Source organism: Carlito syrichta, unplaced genomic scaffold (assembly GCF_000164805.1).
Source record: "Carlito syrichta isolate Samal-C Ts95f unplaced genomic scaffold, Tarsius_syrichta-2.0.1 Scaffold303139, whole genome shotgun sequence".
NCBI classification, from domain to species: domain Eukaryota; kingdom Metazoa; phylum Chordata; class Mammalia; order Primates; family Tarsiidae; genus Carlito; species Carlito syrichta.
This window is the reverse complement of record NW_007247235.1, coordinates 258,043-278,325: the sequence shown is the minus strand read 5'-3', so window position 1 is coordinate 278,325 and position 20,283 is coordinate 258,043. Positions and strand designations below refer to the sequence as shown.

Below are 20,283 nucleotides of genomic sequence, written 5' to 3'. Positions count from 1 at the left end.
TCAGTGACGCTTGATTGTAAATCCAAAAATTTTACCATCTCTCTTCTGCATCAGTTTTCTCCTGTCTATTGGATCATTCCCATCAACAAAAAACATATGCCGTAATCTTAAAGAACTCTCCTATGACCCTACTTCTATATTCAACAACCCATTTCCCTGTGTCCCTTTACAACAAAATTCATTAAAAAAACTGTCTAAAATTGCTGTCTCCAATTCCTTCTCCCATTATCTCTTAAGTCTACCTGATTAGGCTTTTGCTCTCCAGTTGCTCCAAAGACACTGCTCTTTTTAAAGTTATCAATGACTTCCACATTTTTAAATCCAATTGTCAATTCTCAGTCATCTTATTTGACCTATCAGCAGGATTTAACACAGATGGTCTGCCCTCCTCAATGGAACTTTTAAAAAAATCTTTTAAATAATTTATTTGTTTGTTTCATTTATTTGTTTATTTATTTTGAGTTGGAGTCTCTCACTGGAACTTTTTTTCCCACTTGATTTTCAAGGTATCACACATTCCTGGTTTTCTTTCTTCTTACTGACCGATCTTTCTTAATCTCTTTGCATTCTCCTACACACCTCAGCCTCTGTAACGTCAAAATATCCTGGGGTTCAGTCTTAAGGACCTATTTTTTAAAATCTGTCTATATTCAGTCCCTTGATAATTCCACCCAGTCTCATTCTAAATCTATGGCTAGCAATACTCAGATGTATATTTTTAGTCCAGAACTCTCCTCTGAGCTCCAGACACTTTGTCTAATACTACCTTCTTGGTTGTTCATTACATAAATAAACATAAACATAATCAGTCTCAAAATGAACTCCTGATCTTCCCCCTTTCAAACCTACTCCTTCCACTATCTTCACCACCTCAGTAAATGACAGTTCCAACCTGTCAGTTGCTCAAATTAAAACCTTTAGAGTTTTCTTGACTTCTTTCTCTCCCTTACACAATCCATATTCAAACCTTCAATAGATCCTAAAAGTCTTTCCTCCCTGATATATCTAGAATCCAACCACTTCTTACTGTCTCCACCACTTCCCTGATCCAAGACATCATAATCTACTATCCAGATTATTTCAATAGCCCCATAATTAGTATCCTTTATTCTAACCTTACCCTTTTAGCCTATTCTTATGAAAGCATCCAGAACAAATTTTTAAAAATTTAAGCCACATTACGGCATTCCTTTGCTCCAAACACTCCAGTGGCTCCCCATTTCAACATGTTATGGTGGCTGGCTTACAATCCTCTACATCAGCATTTTGGCATTAGGGGCTGGTTTCGTGAAGGACAATTTTTCCACAGACAAGAGGGGTGGGGGTGTGCAATAAAACCTCATTGCTCATGTTAATCTGTATTTGCAGCCATTTCCCAGGACTAGCATGACTACTTCAGCTCCATCTCAGATCATCAGGCATTAGATTATTAAAAGGAGCATGTAACCTAGATCCCTCGCATGCGCAGTTCATAGTAGTGTTCATGCTCCTATGAGAATCTAATGCTGCTAATCTGACATATGGGGGAGCTCAGGCGGTAATGCCAGCGATGAAGAGTGGCTGTAAATACAGATAAAGCTTTGCTGGCTCACCTGCCACTCACCTCCTGCTGTGCAGCTTGGTTCCTAAAGGTATGGGTCTGTGGCCCGGGGGTTGGGGACCTCTCCTCAACCTCCTGTCTCAGAACTCTTCCCCTTCCACTCTGCTCCAGTCACACTATCCTCCTTGCCGTTTCTCAATCAGGCTATGCCCCCACTTTGGGGCATTTGTATTTGCTATTTCCTCTCCCTTGAAGATTATGGTGGCTTGTTCCATTAGCTCCTTTAAGTCTTTAAAAAGTATCTCACTGAAGCTTCTCTGGACATCCTATCTAATATTTCATCTCCTCCATCCCTAAACACTCCCTATCATCTTTCTCTGCTTTCACTCCATGGCACTCATCAGCATCAAACACATTAATTTATTCATGTATTTATTCCGTGAATCCCCTCATTCTATTGTAAATTCAATTCCCTGAGCAAGAGATATTTGTTTCGTTCATGGCTATATCTCAGGTGCTTACACAAGTTCTGGTATATAAAAAAACTCATAGTCATGTATGTTAATGACTGAATGGGCATCCCACAGAGAAAGTTAAGTGTCCCTGGATTACAGCAGAACTTGGAGCAGATGGAGACCACTCACGAGGCTGCGATGCCCAAACAGAAGCACAAGTACGAAACGGCGTTGTACTTAATGAGGATCCGTATAATTTATTGTTAGTTTAGCTTCTCCCTGCCGCGCTCGCCTTCCTCTTCCTTCCTTTTCCCGTGCTTCCCTCAGCTGGGACCCCTGGCCCGCCCCGTCAGCCAGATCATCAGCCTAACGTATCCCTTTTCCTGAGTTAGGTGGGATCGTCTAGCCGCCACTCTCGGCTCAGACGGTAGGCCACTACCCAGAACCGGGTTTAGCCTGCTACCCCGCACACTCACCAGTTCCCGCCCCCTCGGCCGGACGGGAAAAGGAAGTGACGAAACCACCAAGGCTTGAAACTCCGCCCCTCACGCCTTCCCGGTCCCGGGAGGTGACGCGAGGCCCGGAAGGGGTGGGCACAAAGCTATGGAGGGGCGGGACGGAGCGGCACGTCCCGCCCGAAGGTGGCGGTTTTCTTGAGGCCGTTTACTTGAGGCGGTTAGCTTTGTACCCCGAGTAGTTTGAGTCTGTGGTGAGCTGCGGGCCAACCGGCCAGTGCTGCCCTCAGCGAGAGTAGGCCCCCGGGGCCTCAGAAGCAGGCTTTTATCTGGCCCGGGACTCCCAGCGGTTCAGCCCTTCTCCCCGTAACCGGATGCCGGTTATTTGGACCCTGCCTCAGACCCAGGTCCCTGCCCCGCTCGCCGTTTCCCTCTGGCTACGATTGTCATTCCTCCCTTCCCGCCTCGCTCTGCCCACCTGTGGGGCACGGTCTTCGTTCTTTTCAGCCGATCCTTTTTTCTCTTGCCTGTCACCCCTATTCCTTCCAGAAGACAATTTAAACACTTTCCCCTCTTCTTTATTTCTTCCCATTTCTCTTCCCTTCTCTCCTCGTCCTTCTTCTCCGGAATTTTTGTTTTTCCACTCCCTGCCAGGCTTCTGCGTCCTCCAAGGGCTTCCTTTCCAGAGGCCTGTGGCTCATGTGTTAGGAGGTTGCGTTTCTAACGAGTTTGTTTGAAGGTTTTTAAACCTTTCCTTTCTCCTAACCAAGGGTCACAGATGCCGGGAAGTATGGCCCCCCTCAAGAAGCCTCGAAATACCACAAAGTCGCCCCTGGCTTTAAACCCCCTGAAGAGCAAAGACGTATTGGCAGTGCTGGCCGAGAGGAACCCGGCTATAGTCCCAGTTGGGGCATGGGTGGAACCAGCCTCACCAGATAGCTCGGAAATCCCAGCATATGTGAGTGTTAGTTTGATCTAAATATGGCCGGGTCCCCCTCCTTTCTTTTTATTAGCCTTCTCAATACTTGATGCTTAGATAAACTGTCTAAGGATGCTCTTTCTATTCTGCCATTATTAGATATGCTCTTGTATTATAGAACAAGCATTTGCCAAAACTTGATGCAGCGTCAGTTGGCATAATCAAATAAGTATTACTTACCTATGAAACCGTAATCTACATGGGACAGGATCTATCAATTTACTTCACAAACTCTTGGTTACTTGCTATACAAAAGATATAGGCACTGTCTACATCTTCCAGACTCGCTGCAACTTAGTGTGGATGACAGTTCACCACACTTCAAATAGCATTAATTGACTGCTTAAAGTTAATGATAAGTTCTGTAATGGAGATTCAGGCAAAATGAAGTAATAGAATAAAGGAGAAAGAGAATAATTCTGACTGGGATTCTGAAAAAGTCTTAACTGTAAATTTCATAGGCAATATGGAGGTCAGGGACCTTTATGTCTTGTTTTTTTCCTGTACTAGCATGTACTAGATCTTTAGGAAGTATTTGTTAAATGAATGAATGGATGAGGGTATAGTTTGTGTTGGTTCTTAAATAATGGAAATGCAGTAAGTACAGATGGCAGGAAGGAGCGTTTCAGATTAAGGGAAACTTGCAAAGTTTACATGTGTGCATGCTTACATGATGACTTTCATGTACCAATTAACAGTTTGAGGTTTTTGGTAGTCTTTCACCAGACTGTACCCCTTAGCTATTTGTTCAAATTTAATTTGGTGCTTACACATTGTATTACATTAGGTGGTTTATAATTTACTTTTTCTTATGCAGTGAGCTCCTTGAGTATAGGGAACAATGCTCATTTATCATCACATTCCCACTTTAATTGTAAATAAATACTGCCTAATAAATATAGGCATTCAGTAAATATTTATGGAATGCACAAAATTTCTTCTGTACATATAGACAAGGTGCTGAACATGAGTGGAAAGGTATGAGGTATGTTCCCTTAATATATTTGATCTCAGAAGAGAAATGAGACATGAGTTTGATAATTTAAACAATACAATGTGGTATATGCATTTGTTTTATGTATGCATGTACATATTCATTGATTTATTCCTACCCTGCCTGTTTCCAAAAAGGATTTTAAGTTTGAGTAGATTATGAATACGTTCTAGGAATGTAATGCTTAATCAAAGAAGAAAGCTATGCCTTTGAATTGATATGACATAGGAAAGTGTAATGAAGAATTTGAATGATCAGAGAAGAAGGAATGATTCTTCTGTTAAGGAGAATAGGCAGAGTAAGAAGTAAGCAAGGTATGTTCAGGATTCTAAGGGTAAATTAGACTGATTGGAGTGGAAAATTTAGTAGGGTGATGGCAGTTGACAGGATTATAGAAAATAGGGATGGCAGGGAACTATGGGAAATTTTGGAGAAGGGATTAACTTTGTTTAATATTTATAGGTGAATTTCACGATCAGTGTTTTGATTCATTTCTGCAAACTTTTTAAAGGTTAGCAAGAGATTGGATTCTGGAGATAAATTAAAATATAACAAGTTAAGCATGAAGTATAGCATCAAAACTTTGTTAGTGGTAAGGAATAGGGAAAAAGGTCTTGAAAAAGGATGGTTGAAGTGCTTGAGCCCAGGAGGTCGAGGCTGCAGTGAGCTATGATCACGCCACTGCATTCCAGCCTGAGTGACAGAGCAGGACTCCATCTCTAAAAGAAAAAAAAAAAGGTAGAAGAATGGAATGAAAAGGGATGAATGTAAGAAATACTCCAGAAGAATAACTAAGAATTGGTACAAAGATATTTTAATATTTAAGTTACTAACGTCCCTTTTTAATTGTTCAAGTTATTGACATCTTGAACATCTATTGACCTTGTCTCTACAATAAATTAAAAAATCAGCTGGGCATGGTGGCATGCACTTGTAGTTCCAGCTACTTGGAAAGCTGAGGTGAAAGGGTTGCCTGAATTCAGCAGTTCGAGGCTGCAGTAGCTGTGAGCATGCTACTGCACTATGGTCTGATTGACAGAATGAGTCTCCAACTCAAAAAACCAAAAAAGAATAGGTAGGAGGTATGATGATGATTTTATTTAATTTGAAAATTCCTTATGAAAGAAAGACATAGTTGAGAGAAAAGCAGCATAGGATAGAACATACATGTTGGCATCAGAAACTTCTAATTCTGCTACTAGTCAGCCATTTATGATGACATTAAAATGTCAGTAGTACCATCATGCCTAAAATTTGACACTATTAAGCTTTTTCTATGTTGAAAAGGTTGAATCTCATATTCTCACAGATTAAACCAAAATATTAAAGTCTTGGAACATAAACATATGCATAAACATATCTTATGTTCCTGGTTTAAAATTTTCTGATCAATTCCAGCCAAATAGAGTTTGATCATGAATCTAATAGAACTCTTTAAAACATTTTTTTAAAAGTTTTTTTTGGTAGAAACAGGGTCTTGCCATGTTGCCTAGGTATGTCTCAAAATCCTAGCCTCAAACTGTCCTCCTGCCTTGGCCTCCCAAAGTGCTAGGATTACAAGTGTGAACCACCACACCCAGCCTAGAATTTTTGATTGCTTTAGCATAGCTAGTGTTGGAATCTTCCCTTATTAATAGATGAAGCTCTGTCAGCTCAGAATGAATACTGAATAGTTACTTCTAAAACTTGGGTAACCTAAGATCATAACTATTCTAAGGGGGAATGTCCACTCATTTTTTCTCCCCAAAACTTCAGGGAGCCATCAGGATTCCTAAAAAAAATGTCATAACTTCAGACTGCCTCCCCCTAGTTATTAAGCTAGCATCAAAAGATGCTACCATCTTGTCATCATATATGGCTATTATATCATTTTATAATCTGCTCTGGTTATCTTTTGCTGTGTAACAAGCCATCCCTCACAACCACCCATTGGGTACCATGTCCACTACTAGGGGAAGAGAGGGCTCACTTGAAGTCCAAACTTTACTTGTGTGCAATTTACTTATTAAGCAAATCTTAATATGTACCCTACAACTCTAACATTATAAAGCCCACCCCAGAACTTATTGGCATAAAGCAAATAGTACTGTGTGTCAAAAATTTGAGCACGGTACAGTATTAATGACTTTTCTCTGTTCCACAGTGTTTGGGGCTTCAGCTGGGGTGACTCAAATAGCTGGACAGGTCTGGGGCAGCTTGACTGTTTTCTGATTGTTGGTTAGTTTCCTTGGTTCTTCATGTGACACTTGCAAGACTGTAATATCAAAGATGGCTTTCCTATTCACTTATCTGTTGCTAGGACTGGGATGACTAGAATGTCTAGAGGCTAACCAGATGTTTCTTTTTTCATAAGGCCTATTTGGCTAGCTTGGGTTTCCTCACAGCACAGTGTTCTCAGGGTAGTTAGAATTCTTATAGAACGCTAACTTGCCCCAGAGTGAGGACTCCAAGAACCCTAGGCAAAAGTTGCTTTATGACTTGGTTTGGGGAGTCATAGAGCCAACACTTCTGTCTTATTCTGTTGGCTATGCATGTAGAATCTTATAAAATTTATTATGCGAGAGAACTACATAAAAGCATGAGTACTAGGAAACTTGATTCATTGAGGGGAGGAGGAGAGATCTAAACGCTGCATAATCTAAGTATCAATTCCATCATGTGCAAATTATACAAAATGTGTTTTTTGGTTGTTGTGAGAAAAACTTCATTCTATATTGCCCCCTTGGATAGTCTGTAGGGTGCAAAAAGCCTATAAGAACCTAATTGTCTAATCAAAACAATATTTAACTTTGTTTAACCAGTATTTCCCAAATTTCTTTGAATCTGAGCACCTCTGAACATCCCACAGAACAAGTATTCTTAGGTTCTCATTGCCTTGCACAATGGTATTTGCTAAGAAAAATATGTTTCTAAAATCTTATCACTCTTATCTCTAGTTTACAATTGAGATCTACAATCTGTAATCAACCATATACTTTAGTAAGATGTTTGATAATCTCATGGGCAAAAGAGGAACAGAAAGAGAAAATGGAGGTAAAAGAAAGTGGTGAGGCTTAATGCTTTAAATTTGAGGTTTGAGTTAATCTGGATCAGTTGTTCAGGCTTAAGTATATCTCTCTAAGTTTATTATGGATTTATTTACATAATTGTTCTTTGACACTTGTACAATCCACTTCTCTGATCCATGCTCTTGTAGAATAACTTATGGGACAGATTTCTTGGAAAATTTATTTCAATTGGAAACAAATTCACTTGATTTTGATAATTAAAAAAATTTTAAAAATTTTTTTCTGAGTTAGAGTCTCATTTTGTTGCCCAGGCTGCAGGGCTTTGGCGCACTCATGGCCACCCCAGCATCGACCTGCTGGGCTCTGGCGATCCTTCTGAGTCAACCTTCTAGGTAGCTGGAACTACAGGCGTGCGCTACCATGCCCAGCTAATTTTGTGATTTATTGTAGAGACAACATCTCACCGTATTGCCCAGGCTGGTCTCGAACTCAGGCAGTCCACTTGCCTCAGCCTCCCAAAGTGCTGGGATTACAGGCTTGAGCCATAGCGCCTGGCCTGAGTTTGATAATTTAACGGCTTACTGTAAAATAATCTGAGGTACCCTTCAGAATTAAAACTTGAAGTTACTGTGTTAGAAGAAGGAATAGCCAGGCTCAGCAGTTCACGCCTATAATCCCAGCACTTTGGGAGGCAGAGACGAGAAGATTTCCTGAGTCCAGAGGTTTGAGACCAGCCTGGGCAACTTGGCAAGGCCTTGTCTCTACAATAAATTGAAAAATCAGCTGGGCATGGTGGCGTGTACCTGTAGTTCCAGCTACTCGGAAGGCTGAGGTGAGAGGGTTCCCTGAACCCAATAGGTCGAGGCTGCGGTGACTGTGAGCATGCTACTGCACTCCAGTCTGATTGGCAGAGTGAGACTCTGACTCAAAAAAAAAAGAAAGAATAGGTAGGAGGTATGATGATGATTTTATTTATTTGAAAACTCCTTATGAAAGAAAGACATAGTCGTGAGAAAAGCACCGTAGGATGGAACATAAATATTGGCGTCAGAAACTTCTAGTTCTGTTACTAGTCAGCCGTAGGAGTTTGAGCTACAACTAAAGATTACTTAACTCTCTGAATCCCAGTTTCCTCATCTATAACGTAAAGGGGTAAGAATGCCTACTACCAAAGGTAGTTTTGAGGATAGAGTTATACAATGTAGTTAAAGTGCTTGTCCCATAATAGATCCTAAATAATGATAACTGCTGTTGTTATAACTGTGATTGTTATTCCAAGCACCTAGAGGAAGTGAATGCAGATCAGCAACTCAAATGGGATAAATTCCAGATTGTTTAGAATATATTTGGAATTAAGCAATTATATAAATATTTACTGAGTACCCAAATAGTCAAGACTGTATATATGCTCAGGAGGAAACAAAGGAGAATTAAATATGTATTCTGTCCTCAGAGAGTTCATAATCTAGTGGAGGGATCAAGAGGGAAGATACTCAGGTAACATAAGTGTACTGTAGCATAACACAGCTCATAGGAAGAAAGTGTTGTGGAAGGTATTGGGGGCGAGGTGAGTATTAGATGATCTGGAGAGTAAGTCGGGCTTTAATAGATGGAGATGAGAGAAAAGGCATGCTAGGTTAAAAATAGAACATAATTATGAGTATGAAGGCATTTTACAATAGAACATATTTGGTGAGTGCTAAGTAATCTGATGTGTCTTGCTTATATGATAGGTTTCAATTTGTTCATTAAGAATTAGTGAAGACACCTTTAGTGTGAGTTCAATAAAAAATTTAAGATTTGATTTGAGTATTCACAAATTCCAATTTTTAATATAGAACTGAATTAGTTTTTTCAGGATTGCATTCTGACTGCTCTGTGGTTACAACAACTTTAATGGACAAAACTGCTGACATTTAGGTTCATTTTCTGTCTTTCATCTTTAAAGACTTCAGCATATATGATTGAAGAAGAACTAAAGGAACAGCTAAGGAAAAAACAAGAAGCTTTGAAACATTTTCAGAAGCAAGTCAAACACCGAGTAAATCAGCAAATTAGGCTGAGAAAACAAGAAGCTTTGAAACAGCTTCAGAAGTCTTATGAAGTGGTAAGTTCAAAAGTGTACCTGAGTAAAGACTGAATGGTAAGTATGTGTGTTATGTGATAAGCTAATGGGTAATAACAGAATTACTTTCATTACATGCTTAGTATGATCTGATTAGCTAGTGAGGACAGTAGATTTTTATGAAGAAAAACTGTGTTGTTCTGACTCAATTTTTTGCTTTTACCAAATAGTTAAAAACAATGTCAGAATTTTGGATTCAGACTTGAGTTTGAATTCTGGCTTTGCCACTTATTAGCTTTATGACCTTGGGTTAATTACTTCACTGTACAGTTTCTTTTCTATAAAATGAGGATATGATACTTATCTCACAGGATTGTAAGAATTAGATTAGATAACATAAATTACTAACACCTAAGAGGTGTCTGATAAATGTTAGTTCCTCTACCCGCTAAAGCCTCCCCTCTCCTCGTCATATCCCCCCCCTGCGCCCCAATTTAAAATTTTCTGGGCTGCTTAGTGACATTATTTGATTGCACTGATGGAAATGGAATCTTACTATCCCCTTTTTATTCCTCTGTGTAGGCAGAAAAAGAAGACTTTAGAGTCATGCAGTCTTTACCAGCACACTTAACTTCTAAAAGGACAAATATTTTTTCAAACAATTCGAATGCTGCTATTGGAAGTTCTAGGTTACCGCCCTCCCAGATACTTGGGGATGGAAGAGAAGATGAGGAAAATCAGAATGAATTATTCCAACAACAAACCCAGGCTGTAAGTACATATTTATTTTATTTTATATCTATGATATATTTCCCCATTTCCTGAACTAAAGATATGACATATCTAGGATATGAAGAAGGGGTCAAGAGTTATCACAATCAACTTCACTTTTTTTTGAGTTGGAGTCTCACTCTGTCACCCAGACTGGAGTGCAGTGGCCGCTCCCAGTCACCGCAACCTCAACCTGCTGGGCTCCAGTGATCCTTCCGCCTCAACCTTCCAAGTAGCTAGAACTACAGGCGCGCACTACCATGCCCAGCTAATTTTGATTTATTGTAGAGATGAGGTCTCGCCAAGTTGCCCAGGCGGGTCTCAAACCCACAGGCTCAGGCAATCCACTCACCTCAGCGTACCAAAGGCGAGGGATTACAGGCTGGGCCACCGAGCCCAGCAACTTCACTTTTTAATCACCTCTTTTTTAAAAAACTTTGTAAAGTGGACAATATTGGGATAATTCTTATTTTTTTATATATACATCTTAAATTTACATTTATTTATTTTTGTTAAGGCACTTTATTCTTATCTAAAGAAAGATGCTATACTGCTATAGTAGAATTCAAAACTTATCAGAAAGAGCTTCATGTCAAAGAACATGGATTTTCCCAGGTATACTGAGCACAAAGACAAATGATTCTTTGTTGCAAAGAAACAGTATGTATGGGAGCATTTCATTTATTATTTATTTTTGTCTCACTTTTCTTATTCGGTCTTTTAATCTGATCATTACAATAAATGGATCTGTAGTTATAGATTAAGTAATAATATAGTAAACTTGACATATCCAGAGTTTTGGAAAAATGTTATTTTTATTTAGTGACTCATTTTTTAATATGTAATATTTAAAAATTAGCCACCATAGGTAGACTCATCCTTGACTGTTCAATCAGCTCCCTGCTTAGTGTACCTAGCTTTTATGTAGTTGATATAGTCTTCAAGTCTGCTTTGGTAGTTCTTCACCTTACTTAAAAACATATTCCTAGGGATAGTGAGAGGAAGAGAGAAAATGTGGAAAATGATGAATATGTTAAAATAAAAGTTGCCTATGCTTGGTCATTATCTGATCTTACTATTAGTATAAATGGGGAAAGCCTTAGATGTACATGTTATCATGTTGAAATACTTTAAAACAATTTTTTTTGTTGTCCAAAACTGACTTTTTCATGTCATTTTTCAGTTTGTGGTAATCTTTTTTATAATCATTATTTTTAAGATTATAAACAATTTATTTAGCAAATATTTATTGAGCCAGGTACTGCATAAAATGCAAGAACTAGAACAGACATTGTTCTTGCTTTCATGGTACCTGTAGTTGTGAATCCCTCTGTAATGAGGATTTTGCTTCATCTACATAATATATTAGTAGAACTCATAAGTCAGCAGCATTTTCGAATATGCTGTGTTTGTTAAGCCTGTAGGGATAGTAATGAAATGTCAAATGGGACAAATGGATTTATATTTCCAGAGATAAAAAAACTAATAATTTCAAAGCTATAAAGCTAATAGACCCAATCTAGATAACAATATGGAGATGTTTGTTGTATTTTACAATGAAGTTATACTATGGTAGTTCCGACATTTTTAAATTCCAAGGAAATATTAGAGTAAGAATTCATAGAAGAGACAGACTTGAACTATATGTTGTGAATTACTAAGCTGAGTGGAATTGATAAATTCATGAAAATTTTTGAGATGAAAGGAACACTTAAAAAAAGCCTAGAACCTGAAGTGAGGTTTTTATGTTTGGGAATAAGTGATAGAATCTCTCTAATTGATAGTTTATAAAGGAGAGCAACATAAAATGAGGCTAGCTAGGTAGAAAATCAGGTTTGAAAAGCCTTAAATATTAAAAAAATTTAAAAAGTTTTTATACCCTTTTTTTGGGAAAGAGGATGAACTTAAACAACTCTCTCTCTCCCTGACTCTCCCCTTTTTCTCTCTCCTTTCTCTCCTTCCTCCTCCCTCTCCTTCTTTCTCTCTCTCTCCTCTCTCTTTCTCTCCCTCTTCCTCCTCCCTCTCTCCTTCCTTCCTTCCCTCCTTCCCTCCCTTCCTCCCTCCCTCCATCCCTTCCTTCCCCTCTCCCTCCCTCCTTTCCTCCTCCTCCCTCCCTCCCCCCCTTTCTGCCTTTCCCTCCTTCCCTCCCTTCCATTTCATCTTTTCTTTCTTGCTGGAGTCTCACTTTGTCACCCAGGCTGGAGTGTAGTAGAATGATCACAGCTTACCTCAACCTTGAACTCCTGGGTTCAGGCAGTTCTTCCACCTCAGCCTCCTGAGTAACTGGGACTCCAAACACCCACCGGCACACCTGGCTAATTTTTTTGAAAAAAAATTTTTTCTTTTTGTAGAGACTAGTACAGGTATGAGCCACCATGCCTGGCCTAATCTCAAAATTTCTGTTGCAGTTTTTATCCACTAGATGTCATTATGAAACTGGACAATGAAACCGTTCAAGCACTAACTCTCTTATCTAGAACTGGTTGAGTAAACACAGTGAACGTAATTTACGTTCTGAATGCTAGCACAGTTCTCAATTTCCTTGTGTTGGAGCTATAGAAACATAGTCTCTTGGAGTAAGAAGGTTTTTAAAAGTTCATCTGGCATATTAAAATATTTATGGATGAGCTGGGCGTAGTGGCTCACATTTATAATCCCAGCACTGTGGGAGGTAAGAGGATTACCTGAGCCCACAGACTCGAGACTAGCCTGGGCAACATGGCAAGACCTCATTTCTATAATAAAATGAAAAGAATTAGCTGGGCATGGTAGTGGCATGCCTGTAATTTCAGCTACTTGGAAGGCTGAAGCAGAAGGATCGCATGAGCCCAGCAGGTCGAGGCCGCGGTGGCGGTGAGGATGCCACTGCATTCCAGCCTGGGTGACAGAGTGAGACTCTGACTCAAAAAAATAAATAAATTTGTGGATGAAATTATTTGATGTCTGGAATATATTTCAAAATAATAGAAAGATGAGGTAAAGTAGGGAGTTATAGATAAAGCAAGATTGGCCAGGAGCAAGATTGGCCAGGAGATAAAGCAAGCTTGTCACATGGAGGTTCATTATAGTATTCTGTCTACTTATATATATGTTTGAAGTTTTCCATAAGTTTGAATTTGTTTAAACTTTTGATTAAACGCTTAAAAAAGGTATTATCTGGATCTGCATTTTTCTCTCTAAGGAATTCTTTTTATAATATCTCTTATATATATATATATATACATAGAATTTCTGTTAGAATACTTCCACTATTGGACAATTCACTAGTTTTTCAGGTGATTCATTTGATTTTTAGAAGGCTTGAAATTATTATAACAATTTTTTTCAATTTATTGAGTCAAAATCTTCTTCCCTATGACTTTTATCCATTGGTTTTAGTTTTGCCTTCTCAAGTAATAAGGAATAAAATACCATCTAATAGCACTTTAAGTATTTGATTATAGTTATCATTTTGGGGGTTTCTATTATGTTTCTAATGCCTTGGGTGATTTCTTCTGAATACTATTTTGTTTTTCAGTGTTTTTCGCAAATATGACCTCAATACTATGTTTCAAATGTGATTTGGCCAGGGTCTCTCTTATTCCACACCCCTACCCCACACTCTACTTAATAATACTTGGTATTACCTACTTGTTTGAAGATCAGGTAAGATTAGACACCTGAAGTTAGAAACTAGAATTGTAGGCCTAGAAGAAATTTCAAGTGATCACATAAAATAGGACCACTTCTTTCTTTTTGTTAGGACTGCTATTTATCCTTAGGAATTTAGTTTCTATGCTGTCCCTTGACAACAGCATTTTTATGGTGAATTGAAGAACAACCGATCACTGTTTCATTCTCATCATATAATAACTTTTCGTTTATCCATGCACTAATTCAGTTTGCTACTATTTCTTTTCCAGCTTTTTAGTTTCTCACTGAATCTTTTACTATCTCACTTAAATTTTTATTCTGTCTTTACAGTGCCAGTTTTTCAGCTTTTTAAAACCCTGGAAGCGATTATTTTTTGTAGTAAAAGTTTAAGTGATGTGAAATAACCTGACAGTTTCTTTGTGATCTACCACTGAGAAGACTAGTGTTTCAGTTAGGCTCTTTTGGCTATAAGAACTCAGGCTAATCTAAACAGAGAGAAAGTTTCTTTCTTTTTTTTTTTTTTTTGATTTGGCGTCTCACTCTGTCGCCCAGGCTGGAGTGCAATGGCACACTCACAGCCACTGCAGCCTTGGTTCAGGTGATCCTTCTGCCTCAGCCTGCCAAGTAGCTGGAACTATAGGCACATGCCACCATGACAGGCTAATTTTTTGATTTATTGTAGAGATGAGGTCTCACCAAGTTTCCCGGGCTGGTCTTGAACCCGTGGGCCTCCCAAAGTGCTGAGTCACCTCAGCCTCCCAAAGGGCTGAGATTATAAGCGTGAACCACTGCATCAGGCCATGTGTATCTCTTTTTGCATTGTGGATAACTCTTTCTTGACCCCTTCAACTTCTCTGGAGCTAGCCAAATCTAGAAATCTTCCTCTTGGTAGAACAAGAAGGAAGAAGCAAGGACAAAGCAGAGGTGATATGATGTAAAAATTCTGGGCTGGAGTGAGAGAGAAGAGTTTTTAGCCATGACTCATTTATTAGTAAAAATCATAAAATATTTGTTACTTGCATCCATAAGTCATAGCCATCATTTTCTTTCAAGAAAGGAATGATATTATTAAACTTGCAATGAGTGTGTTGGAAGTGGTCTGACTTTACCGTAATTTTACTGAGTAGTGTAGAGATATACATTTCCTCCACATGATGCAGTGCTTAACCTAAAAAATGGTATGTAGTTCATTTCTTTTTTTTCCTGACAGAACATTCTCTGCAGATTTATCAGATATAGAATAGGCTATTTTGCTTTGAAAACTGAATCAAAATAGGAGCATACCAAAATTACTAGACAGAGATAAGGACACAAAGTCAGTATATTTAATATTAATAGTCATTTGTCACTTGTTTCTTACAGTGGTTGAAACAAATTGGTTCTGTTGAGATGTTTCAGTTTGTGTTCTAAGCTAACTTACGAAGGCTCCCTGGAAGAAGGGAGATCTAAGTAGCTGTAGTCTTCAAATGTTGGGGATGGAAAAGGAGCTTATGTAAATAGGGACAAAAGTGTTTTAGTTAAACTAGAAATAGAATCTTCTAAGCAAGGGGTGATGAAAGCATTTAAGCATACAAGGACCAGTTGAAGAAATAACTCCTTGTTGAAAAGGTAGAGCTGGGCTCGGTGGCTCAGCCTGTAATCCCGTGCCTTTGGGAGACTGAGGTGAGTGGATTGCCGGAGCCCACGGGTTCGAGACCCGCCTGGGCAGGTGAGACCTCATCTCTACAATAAATCAAAAAATTAGCTGGGCGTGGTAGCGCGCACCTATAATTCCGGCTACTGGGAAGGCTGAGGCGGAAGGATCACCGGAGCCCAGTGGGTCGAGGCTGTGGTGACCAGGAGCCGCCACTGCACTCCAGTCTGGGCGACAGAGTGAGACTCCAACTCAAAAAAAAAAAAAAAGGTAGATAGAAGATAAGGAATGTATCTGCTCAATAATTACTAAGTGTGTTAATTCAGACTTTGAGTTTTGACATTTTTGTGTACATGCTTAATATAAAGCATACAGTATTTATTAAAAAACCAATTTGAGTAACAGCTTTTAAATCAGTTTATGAAGTGCAGTCTCTTATAGAATAATGATAATAATGTTGTACAACACTATCATCAAATCAAAGTCTCCTTTGCAAGTAATCCTGTTGTTTTAGATCTGGCATTTTTTTAATAATAGTGACTTGATTTCCTGTTGGAACACTTAGTGCATTTGGTATTAAGACTTTAACCTGTTTTTGTTTGTTTTTTCTCCCTTTTTCCTGGCAGCTTAGTCAAACTGTGAAACAGGCATGTCACCAACTGGCATCCTTTAAAATTGCGAGAAAAAAAAAAGGATCGGAGTTTCCAGATGATGGAAGGAAAAGCTTTTCCACCCAAGAGGTAAATTAATTTCTAATACACTGTTTTTAAAAATATGTATACAAATTTATTTACATCTCAGCATAATTTAGAACTGTAAAATAATTGGAAATAACCTTAAATATCCAATAGTAGAGGAATGCTTGAATAAATTATGATATGTTCATTTATCCACATCCATTCTAAAAATATGTTTTCAAGGAATATCTGAAGACAACAGAAAGTGTCTGTGCTATGAAGTTAAGTGAAAAAGTTGTATACAAAATTATACATTATGTAATCACAATTAAAAATATATATATTCAACAAATATTTATGAAATGTTTATGAATGCCAAACATCATTCTAGAAACAAGACTTACAGTGGTGAAAACATAGACAGAGATCCCCCAAGGTGCTTCTGAGCTAGTAGGGAAGCATATAATAAACATGCAAATAAATATAGAATATAATTTCAAGTGATAAGTGCTATGAAGAAAAGTGAAATAAGCTGGGCTTGGTGGCTCAGCCTGTAATCCTGCGCCTTTGGGAGGCTGAGGTGAGTGGATTGCCTGAGCCCACGGGTTCGAGACCCGCTTGGGCAGCGAGACCTCATCTCTACAATAAATCAAAAAATCAGCCGGGCATGGTAGCGCATGCCTGTAGTTCCGGCTACTCAGAAGGCTGAGGCGGAAGAATCTCTGGAGCCCAGCAGGCAAGGCTGCGGTGGCCAGGAGTCAATATTATCATTTTTTTAAAAGGAAGAAATTATTTTGGTAAAAACATAGAGTAAATAATTGGAATCTAAATGTAGAGCTAGACTTAAAAGGATACTTAAGTCTATACTTGTAAAATGATATTGTTTTGGTGCCTACTTATCTCAGACTTAACAAATTTGCATGCTAAATTCATTTCTTTTTCTGTGTTTAGGTAATTTGAGCATTAATTTCAAGTTTTGATAGGCAGCATCTAATAAAATAGACCATTAGTCTTCTTATTTTTTTTTTTGCCATTATCACCTGTCTTATTTAGTTATTTCTCAATTTCACTTTCTAATTAGCATATTCTTCACATTTTGCTGGAATGTGTGTGTGTGTGTGTGTGTGTGTGTGTATGTATGTGTGTGTATGCATAAAATTTTTTAGCCGGGCTCAGTGGCTCAGCCTGTAATCCCACACTTTGGGAGGCCGAGGTGAGTGGATTGCCTGAGCCTGCGGGTTCGAGACCTGCCTGGGCAACTTGGCAAGACCTCATCTCTACAATAAATCAAAAAATTAGCTGGGCATGGTAGCGCGTGCCTATAGTTCCAGCTACTTGGAAGGCTGAGGCGGAAGGATCCCTGTAGCCCAACAGGTGGAGGCTGTGGTGGCCGGGAGCATGCCACTGCACTCCAGTCTGGGCGACAGACACAGTGAGACTCCGACTCAAAAATATTTTTAAGTCAGAGTCTCACTCTGTCGCCCAGGCTGGAGTGCAGTGGTATGTTCACGGCTCATGGCAGCCTCAACCTCCTGGGCTCAGGTGATCCTTCTACCTCAGTATCCTGAGTAGCTGGGACTACAGGTGTGCAGTCCCAGCTTGGATTATATATTTTATTTTTTAAATTTTTTCCTTAGGTATCCTTATGTCTCACAACACAACCATCAAAAATGTTTGTCTCTGATATTTGCAGTTGGTTGAATACTAAGCTATGTCTTTCTCTTCTGTGACAAATAAGAAATTTATAGGTAAATTTAAAAAACAAATGGGCATGGATGTGTATCTAATATGGAACACATCCTAGATGGGCAAGGTTGCCTTTTTCTAACATGGCCTTGTGGCTCTCAAGATGAATTTTCCTTTGTACCTAAATTCTTCTTAGTCTTAGTTTCTTGACATTGTTTATACAACTGTGGATTTGACAGTACTAAAGTTTGGGCCATTAGATTGACTTGAGGGTACTGTTAGAATGACAGTACCTGGTTCTAATAAACCAGGAAAAAAAGGGTTATCAGATCCTGGAGACTGATACTTTATATTGTTTGGAACATGTTCAGACCTTCAACTGGTGTTTTTCCAGAAAGAGTACTCTTCACAGATCGGATTGAAATAACTATCCAGCAGAAGAGAGGATTAAGTCTGAGATAACATCTTTGTATAAACCAGTTTTATACTCCAGAGGTGCCATTTAAGTATAATTCATTATTGTTATAGTGATGATGATGAATGCAGACTGGCCACTTGCTTCCAAATAATATGTGTTTTTCAGGTATAAATATGAGAAACAAATCTACTCGATATAATTGAGAATGATCTAAGAAATTAGCTAAATTTTTAAATCACTTATATCAAGTCTTTCCCTCAAATCTGAACAGTTTTCTAACCTCTCAATTGTGTGAAGTGGGAATATGCCGATCAGAAAGAGCAATCTGTATTCCAGTTGAACCTTGGTTTCATTTTTTGGTAGACTTTAGTGACATTAGAATCTGTCTGGTTGTTACTGTGGTTCCAGATTTGAAGATACAAGTAGAACATATGTTTACTTGTACTATGTCAGGTCAGATGAGACTAAAATCATGAGTCTTCTGAAATTGTTACTGGCTAAAATAAGAGCAAATTGTCATTTACAAAGTTAATGTATTGTCCTACCAGTCTGTTTCATTTCTTATGCTTGATATGTGGGTGATTTGTTTGTATGTTTGAAGTAGAACTCACCATTTTTTTCCTCTTTATTCTGTGTTAGACTACCAAAATTTATTAAGATCATTCTAGATTTTTCACAGAAACTTAGCTTGGTCTCATGAAGATGTTGCTTTCTTTAGACCCATTTATATTTGTAGTGTTTTTTGTTTGTTGTTTTGGTTTTATTCCCCCAGAAAGCACTTTCTAGAAAACCAGCATCCACTGGAATAAATATAGGAACAAGAGGAAAATTACCCTTTAAGGTTCATCAAGGTCTTTTAACTACTGTACACTACCAGAATTTTATGGAAAATCAGGTAGGGAAATGTGAAGAGTATAGGGGAAAGACAATGGCTTATTATTAAGATGTTAAACTAATTAAGGATAGGATTAAGGGTTAAGATTATATGTCCAATATTTTTTAATCAACTTAATTGAAATATAATTCATATGCCAAACAATTCACTCATTTAGAGTGTACAATTCAATAGTTTTTAGTATAGTCACAGAATTGTGCATCTGTTACCACAATCTAATTTAGAGCATTTTCTTTAGTCTTTTTTTTTTCTGAGTTGGAGTCTCACTGTCGCCTAGACTGGAGTGCAGTAGCTGCTCCCGGCCACCGCAACCTCGACCTGCTGGGCTCTGGCGATCCTTCTGCCTCAGCCTTCCAAGTAGCTGTAACTACAGGCGCACGCTACCACGCCCGGCTAATTGTTTTGATTTATTGTAGAGATGAGGTCACGCAAAGAAACTCTGAACCCTTTCTTCTCCTATCCCTAACCACAGTCCTAGGCAACTACCAATCTATTTTCTGTTTCTATAGGTTTGCCTGTCCTGGACATTTCATATAAATGGAATCATGTGATATGTGATCTTTTGTGACTGTTTTTTGTTGTTGTTGTTTGTTTATTTTGAATAATGTTTCAAAGTTCATTCACATTGTAGTGGATGTTTCAGTGCCTCATTCCTTTTATTGTCAAATATTTCATTGTGTAGATACACCACACTTGGTTTTTTCATTTATCAATTGGTGGGCATTTGGGTTGTTTTCACTTCTTGACTTCTACAAATGCATATGAGCAGTTGTGTACACATTTTTGTGTTAATTTTTATGTGTGCCATGAATAAATGGTCCATTTTCATTCTTCTGAATATGGGTATGCAGTTGTTCCAACATAATTTGTTTTTTGTTTTCTTTTTTTCTCTTTTTGAGTTGTCACCCAGGCTGGAGTGCAGTGGCATGCTCATGGCCACTGCAACCTCAACCTCCTTGACTCAGGTGATCCTTTTACCTCAGCCTTCCAAGTAACTGGAACTACAGACGCACACCACCGTGCCCAGCTAGTTGTTGTGATTTATTGTAGAGACAAGGTCTTACCAAGTTGTCT

General features: G+C 38.6%; 1 protein-coding gene across 1 annotated transcript in view; it reads left to right on the top strand.

The window, feature by feature from the left end:
* The first annotated feature begins 2,652 nt into the window (after nucleotides 1-2,652).
* CCDC15 (coiled-coil domain containing 15) overlaps nucleotides 2,653-20,283 on the top strand; it is a 65,117-nt gene continuing 47,486 nt past the window's right edge. The window contains exons 1-6 of the mRNA XM_021712224.1: nucleotides 2,653-2,857; nucleotides 3,221-3,408; nucleotides 9,380-9,538; nucleotides 10,079-10,267; nucleotides 16,160-16,273; nucleotides 19,087-19,209. Of these exons, the coding sequence (XP_021567899.1) occupies nucleotides 3,229-3,408; nucleotides 9,380-9,538; nucleotides 10,079-10,267; nucleotides 16,160-16,273; nucleotides 19,087-19,209 (765 nt within the window). The 5' untranslated portion in view covers nucleotides 2,653-2,857; nucleotides 3,221-3,228. The remainder of the gene's footprint in view (nucleotides 2,858-3,220; nucleotides 3,409-9,379; nucleotides 9,539-10,078; nucleotides 10,268-16,159; nucleotides 16,274-19,086; nucleotides 19,210-20,283) is intronic.